This window comes from Rutilus rutilus (assembly GCF_951802725.1).
Source record: "Rutilus rutilus genome assembly, chromosome: 5".
NCBI lineage: Eukaryota > Metazoa > Chordata > Actinopteri > Cypriniformes > Leuciscidae > Rutilus > Rutilus rutilus.
Window position 1 is genome coordinate 40570227 of NC_140213.1, and position 17836 is coordinate 40588062.

Sequence of the window (17836 nt, forward strand, 5' to 3'; positions counted from 1 at the left end):
AAGATGACGTTGTTAAGAAAAAGTCAAAGGTTTTATTGTGTATCGTGGCTTGGAAATTATTGTCACAGAGAGCAGTGAGCAGAAATCGGGAAGCACACTGGTCTGAGGGGGAAGGGGAAATTAGGGTTGTGTTCTTTGGATAGCTAGAGCAACCTGACATCACAATGAATGGAGACACCAATTTCCAAGGGGGGGCAAAAACAACAACAACAAAAAAATAAAATCTAAAGCATATTCTAAAAACAAGCTGATAACAATTTGTACTTAAGCAAACAAAGACAGACAGTTGTTATTTCAAAGTCAAAAATCAGCAACTAAAATGTAAATATCAAACAGCCGAGGTTAGGTTAATACGTATTTGTCCTGGTCAGGGCGTCCTCTGATCTTTCAGCTCCCCATCATCATGCAGGTCGGGGAAGGAAAAGGGTCAGTTTGATGGATGTGTGGGCTTTCAGCAAAGAAACGTCATTTCTGGAGTAGAGGCAGTAATGTATATGCCTGCATGTTTTCTGTGATTGACTGCTGTAATCCGGTGCCGTTTCTCTTGAGTGTGATGAATGAAGGGCTGATTGACAGGTACAGGCGTCATCAGGGTGGGCCCCATCCTCCACCTTCCCCCACTTCCCTCCTGCTAACCATGGGACATTTAACCAAAATTGTGCAGCGACAGGCGGAACATGTCATTGGTGCAAACCCACGCCTCGTTAATGTTCTTCAGGATGAAGCTCTGATGGAATCCCATGATGGGGTCATCATCTGCCTAGACAAAGCAGAAACACAGAGACTTAGTGCAACACTTCATTAAAGAGAAGGGGTATAGCTAAACCAGAGCTAAAAAAAATCTAATTCTGTTACACTTAATCAAAAATCATGCATGTTTTCAGATATGTTTAGCAAATTTCAAGGCAAATTAATCCAGATACAGAAAGACAAAAGCTGCATTAAGCAACCAAGACAAATTTAAGGCTGAGAGTTTATCACACTATTCTAAATTTTTCCCCAATAAGAAGTTCATTTAATTAAATTTTTTTAAAGGATATGTTGGTCAGTGAAGGTGAAATAAAAATAAAAACATGACAGTATATAAGAGAAACGCATGGAAAGGTGATAAACAATCTGGGTCAGTTTCTCATTAACACTGAGCCTAGTTCTGGGCTCAAATTATCTTCAGTAATGAATCACCATAAATAAATAATACAATAACCCGACACAAGGGATCATCTATGTCAGTGGTTCCCAATTCCAGTCCTCGTGACCCACTGCTCTGCACATTTTGTATGTCTCCCTTATTTAACACACCTGAACCAGATCATCAGCTCATTAGGAGAGACTCCATGAACTGAACTGAGTGTGTCAGATAAGAGAGACCTACAAAATGTGCAGAGCAGTGGGTCACGAGGACTGGAATTGGGAACCACTGATCTATGTCATGTATACTGACCCTTTTTTAGGTTATTGTATTTTATTAAAGGTATAGTTCACCCTAAAATGAAAATTAAGTTATCATTTACTCACCCTGGTGTTGTTCTAATGCCGTATTCCCTTCTTTCTTTTTCAAACCACAAATTCAGAATTTTTAAGAAATGTCCTTTTCGTGCTCGTAATGGCAGTAAATAGCAACCAGCATCAAGCTTTTTTTTTAAAAGACGCAAAAGTATCACAGAATGATCCCATGCAACACGTGTTGTATATTCCAAGTGTTCTTGTGGTATACGATAGGGTTTGGTGAAAAGCAAACCAAAATTTAATGTATTATTATTTTAAGAAAATCCTGACCTTGGCCATTGGTCTTTCATGCTCGACTGCACGTTCATGAGACTCCAGCGCTGCAGTTTTGAGAAATCAAGATTACCAACAACGCGACATGGAATATAATCCATGTACCTAGAGAAGCTAAAGTGAATATATCCGTTGTGTTCATGTCAGTCATTTTGACTGTCGTCTGATAACCGGAGTTCCGTTCTGGAGAAAGTACGTGGATACTTTTTTGGGGATTTCAAGGCAATGTATTATATGCCGTGGTTTTAATTAATCTTGATTTTTCACGCAACTTGTGTTCTTTTTCTGGGTGAGTCGGAGTGTACTGCGGTGCTAATAGAGTCTCAAAAATGCACAATGAAGATCAACGGCCAAGGTCAGGATATTCATTAAAAAATACATTACATTTCGGTTCATTTTCGGTTATACCGGTTATGGAATATATGAAACGAGTTGCATGGGATCATTTTGTGATACTTTTGCGTCTTTTTTAAAAAAGTTTGATGCTGGTCGCTATTCACTGCCAAATTCTCCTTTTGTGGTCCGAAAAAAAGAAGGGCATACGGCATTAGAACAACACCAGGGCGAGTAAATGATGGCTTCATTTTCATTTTAGGGTGAACTATCTCTTTAAATACACACACTGATATAACTCAAACAAAAGAAGGTTAACAAGGTTACAAACTGCTTTCTGTGCAAGATAACCCATGCACTGAAATACAACTCTGCTGTTAAAACTTGGAGATGTCATTTTAGTACACATTTAACCCAGTGTTTTAGTACACATCAGTGCAGTGTTGTTATTGTTAACTAAAACTATGAATAAATAGTTAATTAAAAACGAAGCTGAAATCAAACAGAAAATTAATATTTTTAAGTTTATATAAGCTTTTGCCTGGGCAACTAACTGAAAAAAAACGTTTGAGCTGAAGTACTGAAATTAATAAAACTAGAATAAAATCATTTAAATTATTTAAAACAATAAAAACCTAAACTAAAATTAAAAAATGAATGTATAAAAATAAAACCTAATTTAAAATGTAATAAATACTAAATTAAAAATAATTTGATCACAATGGTCAAATATTTAATAACTAAATATTTATAACTGAAATCTAAAAACCTTAACAGAAATACAACTGATCCCAAAAGTGCCATATTCACACATTTTGAGTTCAAGAGTCAAGTTTTTCTTCTCATCCCATGATGGCTAAAATACAGAGCTCTTCATAACAAATCTTAAGAGTTCAAAATAAAAGTCGTTGCTCATTAAGTTGAACTCGATTTTTTTCACGTCACCCATTCATTGGTTGTTTTGATGCACACACACAACAGGCAAACTGGCATCAACAAATTCAGCATGTCATGGCATTCCCACCATACTAGATCCACACAGATGCTTGATCTGAACACAGCTTTAAGCCATTAGTAGAGAGCCTGTATGGTGTGCGTGAACCCAAGCGGACACTGGTCCTTACAGACATTATTAGGAGCAGGAAAGGCCATGTGACCACCGAGAGCCTTTAGGCTCAAAGGTTGTGCAGGGAAAGCCTGAAGACTTCATTGGTGCAAACCCAGGCAATGTTGATACTTTTCAACAGAAAGGTCTGGTGGAAGCCCAGCACCTGGTCATCGTCTGCCTGATAGACAAACACATACACTACAGCTCTGAAATACTTATGAAATCTTTGACTGCGCACTACCATGTCACGTAAGGTGAGAGGGAAAATCAAGAGAGGCTGAAAGCTTCCACGGCTGCTCTCGAGTTAAATGCCACTGGGATTAATGTTATGCATTTCAAATGGGCAAGAAGGCCCTTTTAGACCTTTATCCCGTACATATTTGCCAAAACTGTTCACCTCAAGCGTTGCTGCAATAGCATAACTGTCAGAAACCAAAACTAAACTTTACTTACTTTTAGTTGGCCTACTACCATACTCAATATGCAGCTATCAGGGGTGGGCTGGTGGTCTTGTGCTGTTATGCTGTGAGCTATTTTTGTGAAGGGCAGGCTCTGAAAAAGATAACAACAAAAAATTATGTATATCATCAATGTATATTAAATGGAAAGATGCCTTACTACTAGGGATGCACGATATATATCGACCACATATCGATATCGGCCGATAGATAATATATGATTTACTTCAGTTGAGAGATGCGCGCTGTTCGCCATGATGGTTTTGAATGATTGGAATCTCTTCGAAAAGGAAGATATGTCACATAGGCTTCATAACATTATGATAAGAACTGTTGATCGCCTGTAAAAGAATGTTGTGAATTCTTGTTTGCCAGTGTTTCAGCGCGACGAGCGCATTGAGGCGGAAAGAGCGCGTCTGGAGTTAAACCTTCATGACAAGCACAGTCAAGTTCGCTTGAGCATTCGCAGAATTTTGTGCCATTGTAAGTTGTAATATGTTTATTTTGTGTGTGTATATATATATATATATATGATTAATCTAATGTAGAATGCTTAACTGTACCGGTGATCCTCTTTATCTTTAGCGTGCACAGCTCAAACAGCAATGCACATTTATAACTATAATTGGGACTGTCATATACATTCCATTATAATGAGAACACTATTGTAATAAAACGCTGTGACTTCTCTGGGTTTAGCTGCCATTTCCGCGCGTTGTTGTAGAAATAGCGCGTCCAAAACAGGGATTACACGTTCTGACCAGCACAGTCAAGTTCGCTTGTGCATTCACGTCATTTTGTGCAGATATAAGTCGTAATATTAAGTTAATGTAATATAAATATCTGATTAATCTCGTTTTGTTGATTTAAACAACCTGCTAGAAAAGTTGTTCAGTTTCCTGGTGTTAGTTCTCTTCAGCTTCAGCACGCGTGATCAAACAGCAATGCAAAACATTAAAAGCTATGCCAATCATAGCCAATGATTATATGATTATATGACAATGACTGTCATATAATTATAATTGTATACACTATGGTAATAAAAAGTTGTAAATTCTTTGGGTTTATTTGCATTCTTCAGCAACCGTTGAGTTGATTAACCTTCTAGCAAAGCGATTCAGTTTAACATTAGTTCCCTTCAGCTTCAGTGCACGCAGCCCAAACAGCAATGATGTCATTTGAAACAGTAAGCCTAATATTAAAGATGTTTACAATTACATCTTTTTTTTCTTTTCTTTTTTTTTTAAAACAAGCAGTTTTTTGTTCTCATATTATTTTCATCAAGACTGTGATTTGATTAAAATAATTTCTTTATTGTCCGTGCGGAGGCGATTCCGTTTTATTTATCCATGGCACATGCATTTTATTTCTTTATATGCAGCCCAATGTTTGCATTATTTAGGTATTTTATTTTAATTTAATTTTTATTTTTTGTTTTTGGTAACACTTTACAATAAGGTCTTGCATTAACTAACATGAACTAACAGAGAGCAATAGCCTTTGTTAATGTTAGTTAATAAAATATTTTTATTGTTACAATAACAATATTGTCATTGTCACAAGTAATTTGCCACTGGTAGTTCACAGTGCATTAACTAATGTTAACAGATACAACTTTGGATCTTAAAATGTCTTATAAAATGTTGAGCTTAACATTAACTAAGATTAATAAATGCTGTAGAAGTATTGTTCATTAATTGTTGGTTCATGTTAACTAATGCTAACAAAATGAAACATTATAAAGTGTTACCATTTTTTAATAAAGAAAGTTGGCCATAGGAGTGTCAAATTAATTTGAAAAGTTAAGGAATCTTACACTGGTTCAAACTAGGCTAATGTATTGTATATGTTTGATTTATGTTGAAGTGTTTGGGACATGGCTTTTAATGGTGAGCCTTTTGTTTATGTATACAGGCTATCAAAGTATATAAAAATTTAAATTTAGATTTATCGGCCAATATATCGGTTATCGGCTTTCAATTGTAAAGAATTATCGGTTATCGGCCAAAATTGTAATATCGGTGCATCCCTACTTACTACTTCATATACGTACTGTAATTAAAGAAATGATCAATATTTAAATGTGGATGTACTGCCTGAAACCGTACTGCCTCTACAATAGATCTGTACAATATCGGTTGATTTTAGTTTTTTTTTAGGAAATAAGAAATGAACCCTAACCTATTAAACTACTTTGAATCAAATTCCACCTCTAACAAAATACACACAAATACTTACGGAAAGCTTTTCGACAATGGCTGCTTTTCCCTGGAATTGCTGACCCTCCCACGTAAGGCATGACGCATCAATCTAAGAGAAAAAGAACATGTAGATGAGCTAAATAAGCCAATATGTATATAGTGAAGCAGTGCTTTGGCCAGTCTTATACATACACACACACATATATATATATATATATATATACACATATACACATCTTCGCTGTCAGGTGGAAACCTTGTATCTCCAAAAACACTACTTTTCAGAAAATGGAAAAAACTATTTTTTTGTTTTTCAAACAATTAAACACCACATTGTCAAAGTTCATATTTTATGGCTTTATATATAGTCAGACTTTCATGTGTCACTATATTATTAACATTTTACCAAAATCAAGCTCAAATGGAGTTACAAGGTTTTTACAAGGAATTTTGGAGAATTTCAGACATGCGCGTTTTGTCCGTCATTAGAACGGCTGCATCTGAGGCAGTAAGTGCATCGCATGACCTTTTCATCAATTTACAGGTTATAAAGTGCTCAGTTTATTCTGTCATTTGGCCAAAATCTTCATGTTACTGAAAACAATGTGCTATACACAGGCCATTTAAGACAGTATTCGTTACGACTCAACGACAATTGCTAGACTAACACACACTTCTTTGCTCCTCAAATACATAAAACATTAGCCATATATATCGTTTTAAGGTTTAGTCACATGCTCTTTTTACTACTTTTCTTTGGTTAAATATTTGCAAAACCCACAGACAGATGTAAAGGGTGACCAATAGTAATGATCTATGAAAAAATAATAATAATAATGGAGATACGAGGTTTCCAATCGACAGCAGAAAATTTTGTAAATTAACAAGTGACAGTGACAAATAACAGAAGATAAACAAATCACACATAAATACTTTATTTTAATCCACAGATTACACTAATATATTTTGTTTGTTCAATTTCCTCAACAAATATCCAACATAAATATTGTTTAACATCTTTTATATGTTGCTCAAAATATAGATCCAAGTATGAGCATTTTAGGCAAACAACAATTCTGGCCTGAAAAGACTCTTCTGTTGAACACACGACAAAACTCGTTTGTTACTGGGCATCTAGCGTCACTCTGCAAGACATAAACCAAGGGACGCTTTGAACACTAACGTGATGGCAAGACAGAGAGACAATAAAAACATTTCTAATTGATATCTCTCTCTCTTAGCTAAAGGCACCCACACACATTACAAGATAATCGGGCCGATTTTTTGCTCAATTCCCCCCTTCCGACAAACCTGTGAAGTCCCGATTATCTTGATGGCTCTACTGATTCTCTTATCAGATTTTCCTGTGGTGCGAGGTGTGTTAAGAGTGATTGAATCTGCTCAGAAGAATATCGAGGTATGGAGTTTTTTTGTGTGTCTTGTTTTATGCAATCAAACAAACTGTGTTTGAGAGCAAAAATAACTTTATTGTAATTATAAAAAATAAAAGATTGCAAATAAATAGTATTTTTTCCACTTCTTGCGAAGTTTTGAATTCAAGTGAAGCTGCACTTCATTAGGCAGTATCTAAGTACCAGAATGGCAGACTGAAGTGCATGTAGCTAGATAACCAGTTACCTTAATAAGATCTCTAGCGGCACATGATGTTGTTGTTTACATTCAGAGCAGGATATTACTATGACAGTCTTATTTAATCTTGACCTGTATATATCATTAAAAAGAATTTAGGGCTCTAGCTTCAATATTTGACCACTGTTTATGATAAACATGGTTACCAGTGACAGCAATTTTTCATTTCTGTCAGAAATACACATCAAACATGCAAAACCATACCAGTTACTGCCATTTCAAATGAAATAACGAGATGAATCTCGATGATTTAGGGCATTATAAGAATAAAGGATGTGTAAATGAGAAATGTATATTAGGATCAAAGGGGCAGAAAGTGCAATAAAGCACCTGTATAATGTCACCTGTGTAGAGTTCAAGAGTTTATAAAAGTTTGGTACAGTGAAATATAATCAAACTTTGGATTTTGTTAGGCCATTATCGTGTTTGTCATCAGCCACAGTCATATTTAGCACTCCCTTGAACATGGCTGAAAAAGACTGAGCGCTCCAAAATGGCTCATGCAACTGTATTATGCAATGTTAAGTTCTATAAAATTGTTAATGTAAATAATGATCAAAATGTATATTTCTTTAGGGCATTATTAAGCCCATGTGTTATATCTAACAGCAATGCACTCTACAACCCCGCACTCTGTCAGAATCAGACTGACAGAAACGCATAGTGGGCGTGGCCAAATTATTGCACCAAGGGAAAGTGACCAATAGAAACAGGTCTTTCATTCTGGTACTTAGATACTGCCCAGTTTTTAGAGGTTTTAGAGTCGCAAACAATGACAGCAGAACAGAGAGCAAATGTGTGCGTGAGTGAATGAAAACTGCACAAAGAAAAACAAAACATTTACTCGCACTGCGAGCTATGGAAGCTTGTTTCCACCACAAAATAAAACATTTTAAAAGATAATTGCGACTTTTTATCTCACAATTGCGAGTTTACATCTCGCAATTCTGAGAAATACAGTCAGAATTGCGTGAAATAAAGTCGCAATTGCATGTTATAAAGTCAGAATTGCGAGATATAAAGTCAGAATTGCGTGAAATAAAGTCGCAATTGCGTGTTATAAAGTCAGAATTGCGAGATATAAAGTCAGAATTGCATGAAATAAAGTCGCAATTGCGTGTTATAAAGTCAGAATTGCGTGGTATAAAGTCAGAATTGCGTGGTATAAAGTCAGAATTGCGTGGTATAAAGTCAGAATTGCGTGGTATAAAGTCAGAATTGCGTGGTATAAAGTCAGAATTGCGTGGTATAAAGTCAGAATTGCGTGGTATAAAGTCAGAATTCTGACTTTTTTTCTCGCAATTGCGACTTTATTTCATGCAATTCTGACTTTATATCTCGCAATTCTGACTTTATAACATGCAATTGCGACTTTATTTCACGCATTTCTGACTTTACAACACATAATTGCGAGTTTATATCTCGCAATTCTGACATTTTTTCCTCATAATTGTGAGAAATAAAGTCGCAATTTTAAGGAAAGAAAAGACGTAAACTATTCTTTTACCTCAGAATAGTTTATATCTCAGAATTGCGACTTTATATCTCGCAATTGCGACTTTATTTCTCACAATTCTGACTTCATATCTCGCAATTGTGAGAAAAAAAGTCGCAATAATTATTATTTATTTATTATTCAGTGGCGGAAACAAGCTTCCATAGCGAGCACTGAGTTTTGCTATTAGTTACTTTATTTTTGTAATTAAAACCGCTTTAAGAAGACTTTTTATTTGCAATCTTTAATTTTTTAGCTGCAATATATTTGTTTTTGCTCTCAAACAATATGTTCGATTGAATAAAAAAGACGCAAAGTATCGGGGCTGCACCGATCTCAAATCATAAACATCCAACATGTTGAATATTTACGATCAGAAATCTGGCCACGGCACATATTACTTATAACAGTTCACAGAAACCTGTTGTATGGGGGGAACCCCGAGGACAAACGCACACAGATTGTCACGTGGAACGAAACAATACCAAATCAGAAAGCGAGCTGACGGAAGACAGATACATAACATGACTTCATCCAGACCTTTTTCTTTTTTTCCACTAATTTTCACTAAAAAACAGTCCAAACACTATTATCGCCATTTCTTCTTGTCCGTCGTCTGCCACGTTTGCTTACTCTAAAGTCACGTTTGACTGCGAGATTTCCAGTGTTCACAGTCGGGACTCTGGTTGTTTGTGAATGGAATCTGTTAGTGTGTGGTGTGCTGTCTTAGTCACATGTCGCGGCACTCCACACATTATAGGAACAAAACTGTAAAATCTATCATTTTTATATTGTCATGTTTGTGGTCTCTTACATTCTGAAAATCTGATAAGTTTTTAAAAATCTTTTAGTGTGGGACAGCCTTAAAGGACTAGTCAAGAGAGAACTATCCTGAGCAAAAGAACTAGACACAATACTCACATATATTGATCCAAGTTGAGTCCTGTCTGTGTCAAACAGCTGATAGTAATGTTGCACAAAGCTGGATCCTATTTGTTCCCAAATCGGCTTGTCTCCCATTCTGATTCACCCTTCTACAGGCACTAGTGGAGACAGAATAAATGACTCAATGTATATGACTTACTGAGGGTTGACAAATGACAAGATCATTAGTACACAAAAACCCCAGAAACTTAAGGATAATTTAATCTACATTTAAAGGTGCACTGGCTTTTATTTGACCCAATATTACTTACCAGCAATTTTGGACTTCATACTGACATGTTACAAGCATGCGGCATGGATACACAATTTTTGTATACTGAATGCTGATACTTGACACCAAAGCGTTTGTTTTGTTTTTATACTATCACTTGTGTGTGTATTGTGTATATTACACTGTTTGGTTTGTTTAGATTTACGTGTCAAAGGCTTCACACACTGACCGAAAGCAATATGTGAAGTAAGCATTAATAGTAACTTGTCAATTGCATGATAGGGCTGGTCATGTGATATCAACATGGCGACCCACTCTGATAGGAGTCATCTCATGTTATTGTAAATAATTTGAATGATATTTTTCTTTGTCTGTATTAGTGTTGTCACGATACCAAAATTATTGTTTCGATACCGATACCAAGTCAAGAATTGCGATTTCGATACTTTTTTGATACTTTTCCTGAAAAGGGAGAAACACTCTCAAATATCATTGCTATGCTTTATTTTAAAACCGGGACAACATTCTAATCATATAACACACTAATAAATGAACATATGAACAGCAGATAGGCTATATTAAACATTTGAACAAAATCTAAAAATATATAAAAAATAAATTAGAGCAATGACATTCAAGGTAAAAAAAAAAATTTAATTTAGCAGCATTATCTCAGTTATCATAAGAAACATAAGAGTTACCGGTAATAACTTTATCTTGATTATGAACTTTGAATAAAAATATGAACAGCGATTATATTAAACAATGTTTAATATTGGTAACATATGATAAGCCTCATTGGTGATATATTTGGGAGAGTTGTGGAAGGCCTATACTTCATGTTAAACATAAATATATAGCAGCAAAGATAACGTCGGCAGTGTTGACGGCAAAATAGGCTACAGAATATTTTGTTCTGTATTGAGAGGTACAGTATTTAAAAATCGATAATATTTTTTTTTAAATTACATTTATATCTGCATTTATGTCAAAACCTAGACTTTCAAATATCAAAATGTCATTTATTAATATGCATTCGTGTCAAAATGACATAGAAACATCTTTTCCTATTCTATTTTGCCTGGAAACGCTTCCAACACGCTTGTGTGTCGCGTGAAAAATAGGCATCGGTTCTATTCTAGCATGCGCGCGTTTTCCGCGCGGCTCAGGCGCTTGTGTCACGCAGGCAGTGTGCTATGGGAGCTGAAATAAAAACGGACACACCACGCAGCCAGTGTGTCGCCGGCCTTACAAATCTGGAACGCGGTCATTCTAATAAAAGAAGTATCGATACTAATAAATTTAGGTATTGTGACGTTTTTAATTTCCGAGAATCGCGATACTTTTGAAGTATCGGTGCACCGTGCAACACTAGTCTGTATGCAAAATGTTTATTTAGCAAAAAAATGACTAATTTCACCTTTTTTGTTTATCTGACAGTATATGTCCAAACATAGACCTACACACACACACAGAAAAAAGAAGAAGAAACAAATCACTCAAACAACAAAAGCACACAAAATTAAAAAGCCACACAGATCAGACCAAACATGGCTTGATTAAAGGACTGTTCACCAAGGACAATAACTCTAGTTTTAATAACTGTTCTAATACTATGGGAACCAAGTGCAGGGCCTGAATTTCGTTTTGGTAATTCCCAAACGAATTCCCCCCAAAAAATTATTATATTTATCTCGCCTAAATGTTTGCGCTCATTTCATTTTTACAATGGGGTAATATTGTTGTTAAGAATTTACACAACACAAGGAAGCTTGATTTAAATTGTTTAATTAAATTGAAAAAAGTAGCACAAATAAATACAATAGAATAAAGATACAAATAAAGACAAATAAAGAGAAACATTTTTAATAGGTCTAACACTAGTATTCAGAAACACAGAAACTGAATAAAGTAATCAAATGGAAAATAACACTCGGAAGTATTTTAGTCCTGACTAAATTAAATTCATAGGCTATTAATCCTGATTCCTTCAACTTAAAGCTATCTTTTGTTGTTTTGACAACAAAATTAATGACAGACACATATGGCTGCCGTCACTTAAAGAGCTAGAGCACGGATCCTGTGTTCATTATACTGTCACATGCGTTTTAAGCTTATCAAAGACAAAACCGACTATATTTGGAGTGTACTCACGAAGACCGAAATTGACACAGTTTTGTGTGTGAAAGCAATATAATCCGCGAAAAATAACTTTTGTTAAGGCGGGCATACACTGTGCGATTTTCGTCCGATTTTGAGCCGAATTCTGACTCGTGCGATTCTTTTTCGGGTCGGGCCGATTTTCAGCTTTGTCGTGCGTCGTTTGTCGTGCAGTGTTCGTGCAGTGTACAGGGGGAAACGAGAGGCGATTAACCTCTCCCGACCGGCAATCGGATGAATTTCTGGCATGTTAGAAATTTTGGTCGCTCCTCGTGACTAGTGTTGCACGGTGTACCGATACTTCAAAAGTATCGCGATACTCGGAAATTAAAAACGTCACGATACCTAAATTTATAAGTATCGATACTTAAAAAAAATTTAAAAAAAATTAAAAAAATAAACGCCTCCCTGTGGACATCTCTGTTTTTTTCCTGACGCACGCAGCAAAGAACGCTGTCAGTGTCATGTGACAAAACACTACAGCGAGATGGCTGCATGTGCGAGCACAAGTGGTCCACGACTTGTTGAAAAAGATGACACGAGGAGTGACATATGGAAGTACGTTGCCTACCTTGCTCTATTGCACGGTGCTCCGATACTTCAAAAGTAAATCGGAAATTAAAAACGTGACGATTCCTTAATTTATTAGTATATCGATACTTCTAAGAATGACCGCGTTCCAGATTTGTAAGGCCGGCGACACACTGGCTGCGTGTCGTGTCCGTTTTTATTTCAGCTCCCATGTTAACTGCCTGCGTGACACACGCGCCTGGGCACAGCTCGAGACGCGCGGAAAACGCGTGCATGTTGTGAAATAGAACCGACGCCTATTTTTCACGCGACACGCAAGCGTGTTGGAAGCGTTTCCAGGCAAAATAGAATAGGAAAAGATGTTTCTATGTCATTTTGACACGAATACATATTAATAAATGACATTTTGATGTTTGTATATACGGTTCAAACAAGAACGAATTATTCTGTAGCCTATTTTGCCGTCAACACTGCCGACGTTGTCTTTGCTGCTATATATTTATGTTTAACATGAATATAGGCCTTCCACAACTCTCTCCCCACATGTCAAATATATCACCAATGAGGCTTATCATGTTACCAATATTAAACATTGTTTAATATAATCGCTGTTCATATTTTTATTCAAAGTTCAGAATCAAGATAAAGCTCTTATGTTTCTTATGATAAATGAGATAATGCTGCTAAATTTATAAAAAAATGTACCTTGAATGTCATTGCTCTAATTAATTTTTTATATTTTGATTTCATATTTTGTTCAAATGTTTAATATATCTGCTGTTCATATGTTCATTTATTAGTGTGTTATATGATTAGAATGTTGTCCAGGTTTTAAAATAAAGCACAGCAATGATATTTGAGAGTGTTTCTCCCTTTTCAGGAAAAGTATCGAAAAAGTATCGAAATCGCAATACTTGACTTGGTATCGGTATCGAAACAATAATTTTGGTATCGTGACAACACTACTCGTGACTATACCGCGCAGTTGAAGCAGAGATACGAACCGATTGCCCTAAACTCAGTGTGTTTCCCTCACTGCACCTGCGCGAAAACAGAAGTTTAACCATTTCATCCGCAGCAAAAAAAAAAAAAAAAACGAAAAGAGGGAGATCTTTAAGTTCTGTAGTTCAAACTAGCTACAAATTACTGTTGCTTACCTCCAGTTCGTGTTGCAAAATGGATTAACCATTACCCACTTCTTCCAAGCCACCTGCGATGTACACTTTGCCTCTTTTATTAATTTGTTAAACAATGTTTTTGAAATAAAGCTGTTTTTAATTTTCATTGATGAATTATTGCAGTGTTCGGACATATTATATACGGTTAATAATTAATTATATGCCTATAATTCATTGTAATCGACCTAAATGTTTTAGACAATTTTCAATGAGGAGGAGTAAGCTTCTGTGTGATATTTTATTATCCTCACAGCGCGTTGGTTTTGCGGTAATGCGCTATGAAATTATTGCGTGGCAATTTAACAGCCTATCACTTTAATAATAAAAGTAGCCTTCCCTAATAATAATAATAATAATAATAATAATATACAATAATACTAATAATAATTTAATACATAAATTGGAAATGCTAAATCATCTTGATATTGATAGCTGATGCTTGTTTCGACAATATCTCTGGATACATGATGATATCGTCTATAGGCGCAACCCGGCAAGGGAGTTTATCGCGCTGATTCGCGCATATTTCACACATATAGTGTGAGCAGTGAAGTCGCAGCTCGACGTTCGGACCGTATAGTGTGAGCACAGAAATCCTGAGCTTTGGCTTTACATCGCATGCGGTCTACTCGTTCAGTGTGAGTAGGTACCTTGCTGAAATCGCACAGACATCGCACAGTGTATGCCCGCCTTTACTGGCCAGCTGTTAGTTCTTATCACACTGACATATGTTCAAGAGTTCATTTTTATAATAAGTTTGGTTTTCGGTGTCTTCCGATTTGATGCTATAAAAACAGGGTATTTAGTGTATTTCTTGAAACGTTTTTTCATTAAGAATGTCTATTTTCATTTTACAGCCAGTGGTGTGAAACTCAGAGAGGGCCTCAGGTCACAGAGTGCACAATGTCTCACTTTGGCAGCTCTGTGAAAAACACCCAGCCAGCTGTACCAACCACTGTGGAACATCAGATGTTTTAATATGAAGATCCGCAAGCGCAATGATGCAAATGACACTGTAAAAACAGGTTTTCTATGTTACTTTGATGATAAACTAGGTGACGGCTCTCCACTATTAGGAATGGAGCCAAGAAAAGAGATGATTGAAGAGGGAGTACAAAAAAAGCATGGGTGAACAATAATAAAAAAAATGACCTAATGAACACTCGTAAGGTGTAAGAAACAGTATTATAATGAGGGTCTTGACTGAGGTTGTTAGATGATCACCTGGCTGAAACCCCCTGTATCGAGAAGTTTCTTCAGAGACAAAGACTGAATCTTGCCACTACAGGTGTAACATCATGATTGACAGCTGTGCTTGAGAAAAGGTGTGTTCGACTTGAAACGGCACTGCGCAGACCTATCGGTGTATGTCATCAAAAGCCGCTTTCCGACCAAGTAGTTACAGGAACTTAGTTCTAGGAACTGTCCACTTCTAAACAGTTCTAAGAACTACTCTCCCCCAAACTCAGTTTTGCTGTTTGCGTTCGCACTGGCCAAGCGGCCATAGGAACTGGTAGGAGGGGTAAGGGAGTGACGCAAGCACGGTGACTTTTATTTTGACGGCGCGACGGACCTTTATTTTGGCGGCGCTGAGAATGCCAGAGCAAACAATGCTCGCATTCTCTGTGTTTATTAGTTAGCGATCTGTCTAACAGTACTGTTTAATATGTTATTAGATACAACTGTTATAGAAAGTAGACAGTATATGAAAAAAAGGTTATTAGGTTAAAGGTTATTTTATGTCACACTCTGAACAGTCTGCACATCAACACTTCAAGTCGAACACACCTATTGAGTCTACAGTAGCATGACATGGGTGGGACTTTTATACAGCGGCTCCACCTCAGGATAACTACTGGCTCTAAATGACATAATCCGTAATGGTCATTTCTGGTATATTTTGGCCTCATTTTAGTGGAAGGAAGTGGCTTTTTTTTTTTTTTTTTACAGTCTAGGCTATGAGAATAGTTAAGTCCACACAACAACTATAACTACATAGATGAATGATGTCATTGGAATCACTTTCAGAACGATTTTGTCCAGTTGATTAATGCTAAAAAAAACATTTACAGCCAATCAGAATCAATCTGGGCTGCGTTTCCCAAAAGCATTGTAGGCCAAAGTTGATCGTACAACGATTTCCACCAATAACTCTACGATCAACAAAGGGTGTTTACACGTCATCATTTTCAACTGAAAATGGAAAACTTTTTATGGGTTTCAGTCGTTCCTCTACATGACAACTGTGTTTTTTGGGGGCCTGAAAACGCAAGCTTTTGAAAACAATGTCTTTTATCTTCTCCATGTAAACAACAAAAGCGTGAATACGTGAAAACGGTGACGTAATGTGCATGCATTTTACATGTTTGCGGGGTGTTTCGACAAGTGACATCGCCAACTACTGACCTGACATGCATAATACAGCCTTTGTAGTCATTTTCGAATGCTCGATCTATTTAACGTCGGGTGGATTCTAATTGGCTGCCGATGTTTTTATCCCATCAGCCAGGAAAAATCCTCTGTAGAGTTATCATAATAGTTGTAACTTGTGGTGTGGACTTACCTATTCTCATAAATTATAACAATTGTTAAAACTTTATAGTTATCCTCCTTGATGTGAACGGGCCTTTATAAACTTCTTTCTACTTAGAAACTCATGGAATCTGACACACTCCTGCTCCACCCTGTTAGACACTCACACAGATTTGTCAGCAACTTTGGCTGGTTAATGTATCATGTGCTTGCTTGGGCCATGATTCACTGCAGTCTTTCAAACTTAAACAATGAATTTCCTCCAAAATCTATAGTGTGCCCTGACATCTAACACGTACAATCGTTCCTTTTATAGTTCTGGACTACACATTTAGTTGAGCTGTTATTGACAATTTATCTCAAATTAACGTACAAATGTATGGGTGACAATAACTAACTTGCACCCAACACGCTGGAACGATTACAGTCAAGCTAGAGAAGTCGATTAAAATGACACTTAAATGAATGACTGATTTATAAAAAAAACATTCGGCTTGCTTGCTATTCTAAAGAGGATTTTTAAGATTTTAGCTTGGTAGGTTGGTTGCAAGTAGGCTACTAACTCAATAAATTCAAATCAGTCAGTGGCGATATGATGACTTCCGAATTGTGGTTAGAATCATTCCTTCCAACTGCAACAACTATTTGATCGAGAACGTTACTAACCATTAAAAGTCAACATGCTAAGAGTATTAGCTAGCTTTCATTGGCCTCGGTGAAGACTGATTCATTGTAGCTTTAGCCGACGTGCTAACTGTCTACAGCGAACTCGCCGGCTAAACTATGATAAGGAAAAAGTTGTGCTTTACGTAGAAGTGAACGTTACTTTTTAAGTATCGACTCGGAGTTTGAATAGTGACGGTCAACTTGGAGCAAATGCGCTCTCGTTCAGTTCTAAAAATACCTCAGAGCCATATGAGCTGCATGCGGGCGCGAGACCCTCGCGCGGCCCGTACACGCTCCAGTCCTATAGGCGTGTCCTATTAGCTAGCGCTTCAGATTATTATTGGAAAAAAGCCCCAGTCCTACTTTGCATAAAGTATATATAAAGTAGTTATGTGCAGTGTAAATACAACGTTAACTGTTATAAGTAATATGTGGCCAACATCTTACCTCAGTGAGCCCTAAACCGAATCCCCCGGTTCCAGTTATGGCGATTCCAGCGCGCCGTGAACAGAAGTTGAGCGGCCTCTTCAGTTTGAGCATGCGCACAGCACTTACACACTGCTTTGAATTTTGGTTCTTGACAGTCAGT

The 17836-nt window shown here is 36.6% G+C and overlaps 1 protein-coding gene across 2 annotated transcripts; it reads right to left on the minus strand.

The window, feature by feature from the left end:
- Positions 1–9: 9 nt before the first annotated feature.
- On the minus strand, positions 10–17833 carry nutf2 (nuclear transport factor 2). 2 transcript variants are annotated; one of them, XM_084410048.1, is made up of 6 exons: positions 17695–17768; positions 11601–11639; positions 9946–10067; positions 5917–5988; positions 3674–3772; positions 10–760 (listed from the first exon to the last, which is right to left on the minus strand). In XM_084410048.1, exons 3-6 carry the CDS (start codon positions 10042–10044, stop codon positions 647–649), a joined length of 384 nt encoding a protein of 127 aa, XP_084266174.1. In that variant the 5' UTR covers positions 10045–10067; positions 11601–11639; positions 17695–17768; the 3' UTR covers positions 10–646. The 2 variants fall into 2 exon arrangements, with proteins under 2 accessions (XP_084266174.1, XP_084266173.1); XM_084410047.1 differs by lacking the exon at positions 11601–11639 and having other exon boundaries at positions 17695–17833.
- Positions 17834–17836: the final 3 nt, after the last annotated feature.

What these genes read in the sequence shown, in the direction of transcription:
- nutf2 (XM_084410047.1), bottom strand. Translation starts at nt 10,044, where the DNA reads ATGGGAGACAAGCCGATTTGGGAACAAATAGGATCCAGCTTTGTGCAA. An exon ending in CTCAACTTGGATCAATATAT is followed by an intron (nt 5,989 to 9,945) that starts GTGAGTATTGTG and finishes TTTTTCTCTTAG; the next exon opens with ATTGATGCGTCATGCCTTAC. An exon ending in CCATTGTCGAAAAGCTTTCC is followed by an intron (nt 3,773 to 5,916) that starts GTAAGTATTTGT and finishes TATCTTTTTCAG; the next exon opens with AGCCTGCCCTTCACAAAAAT.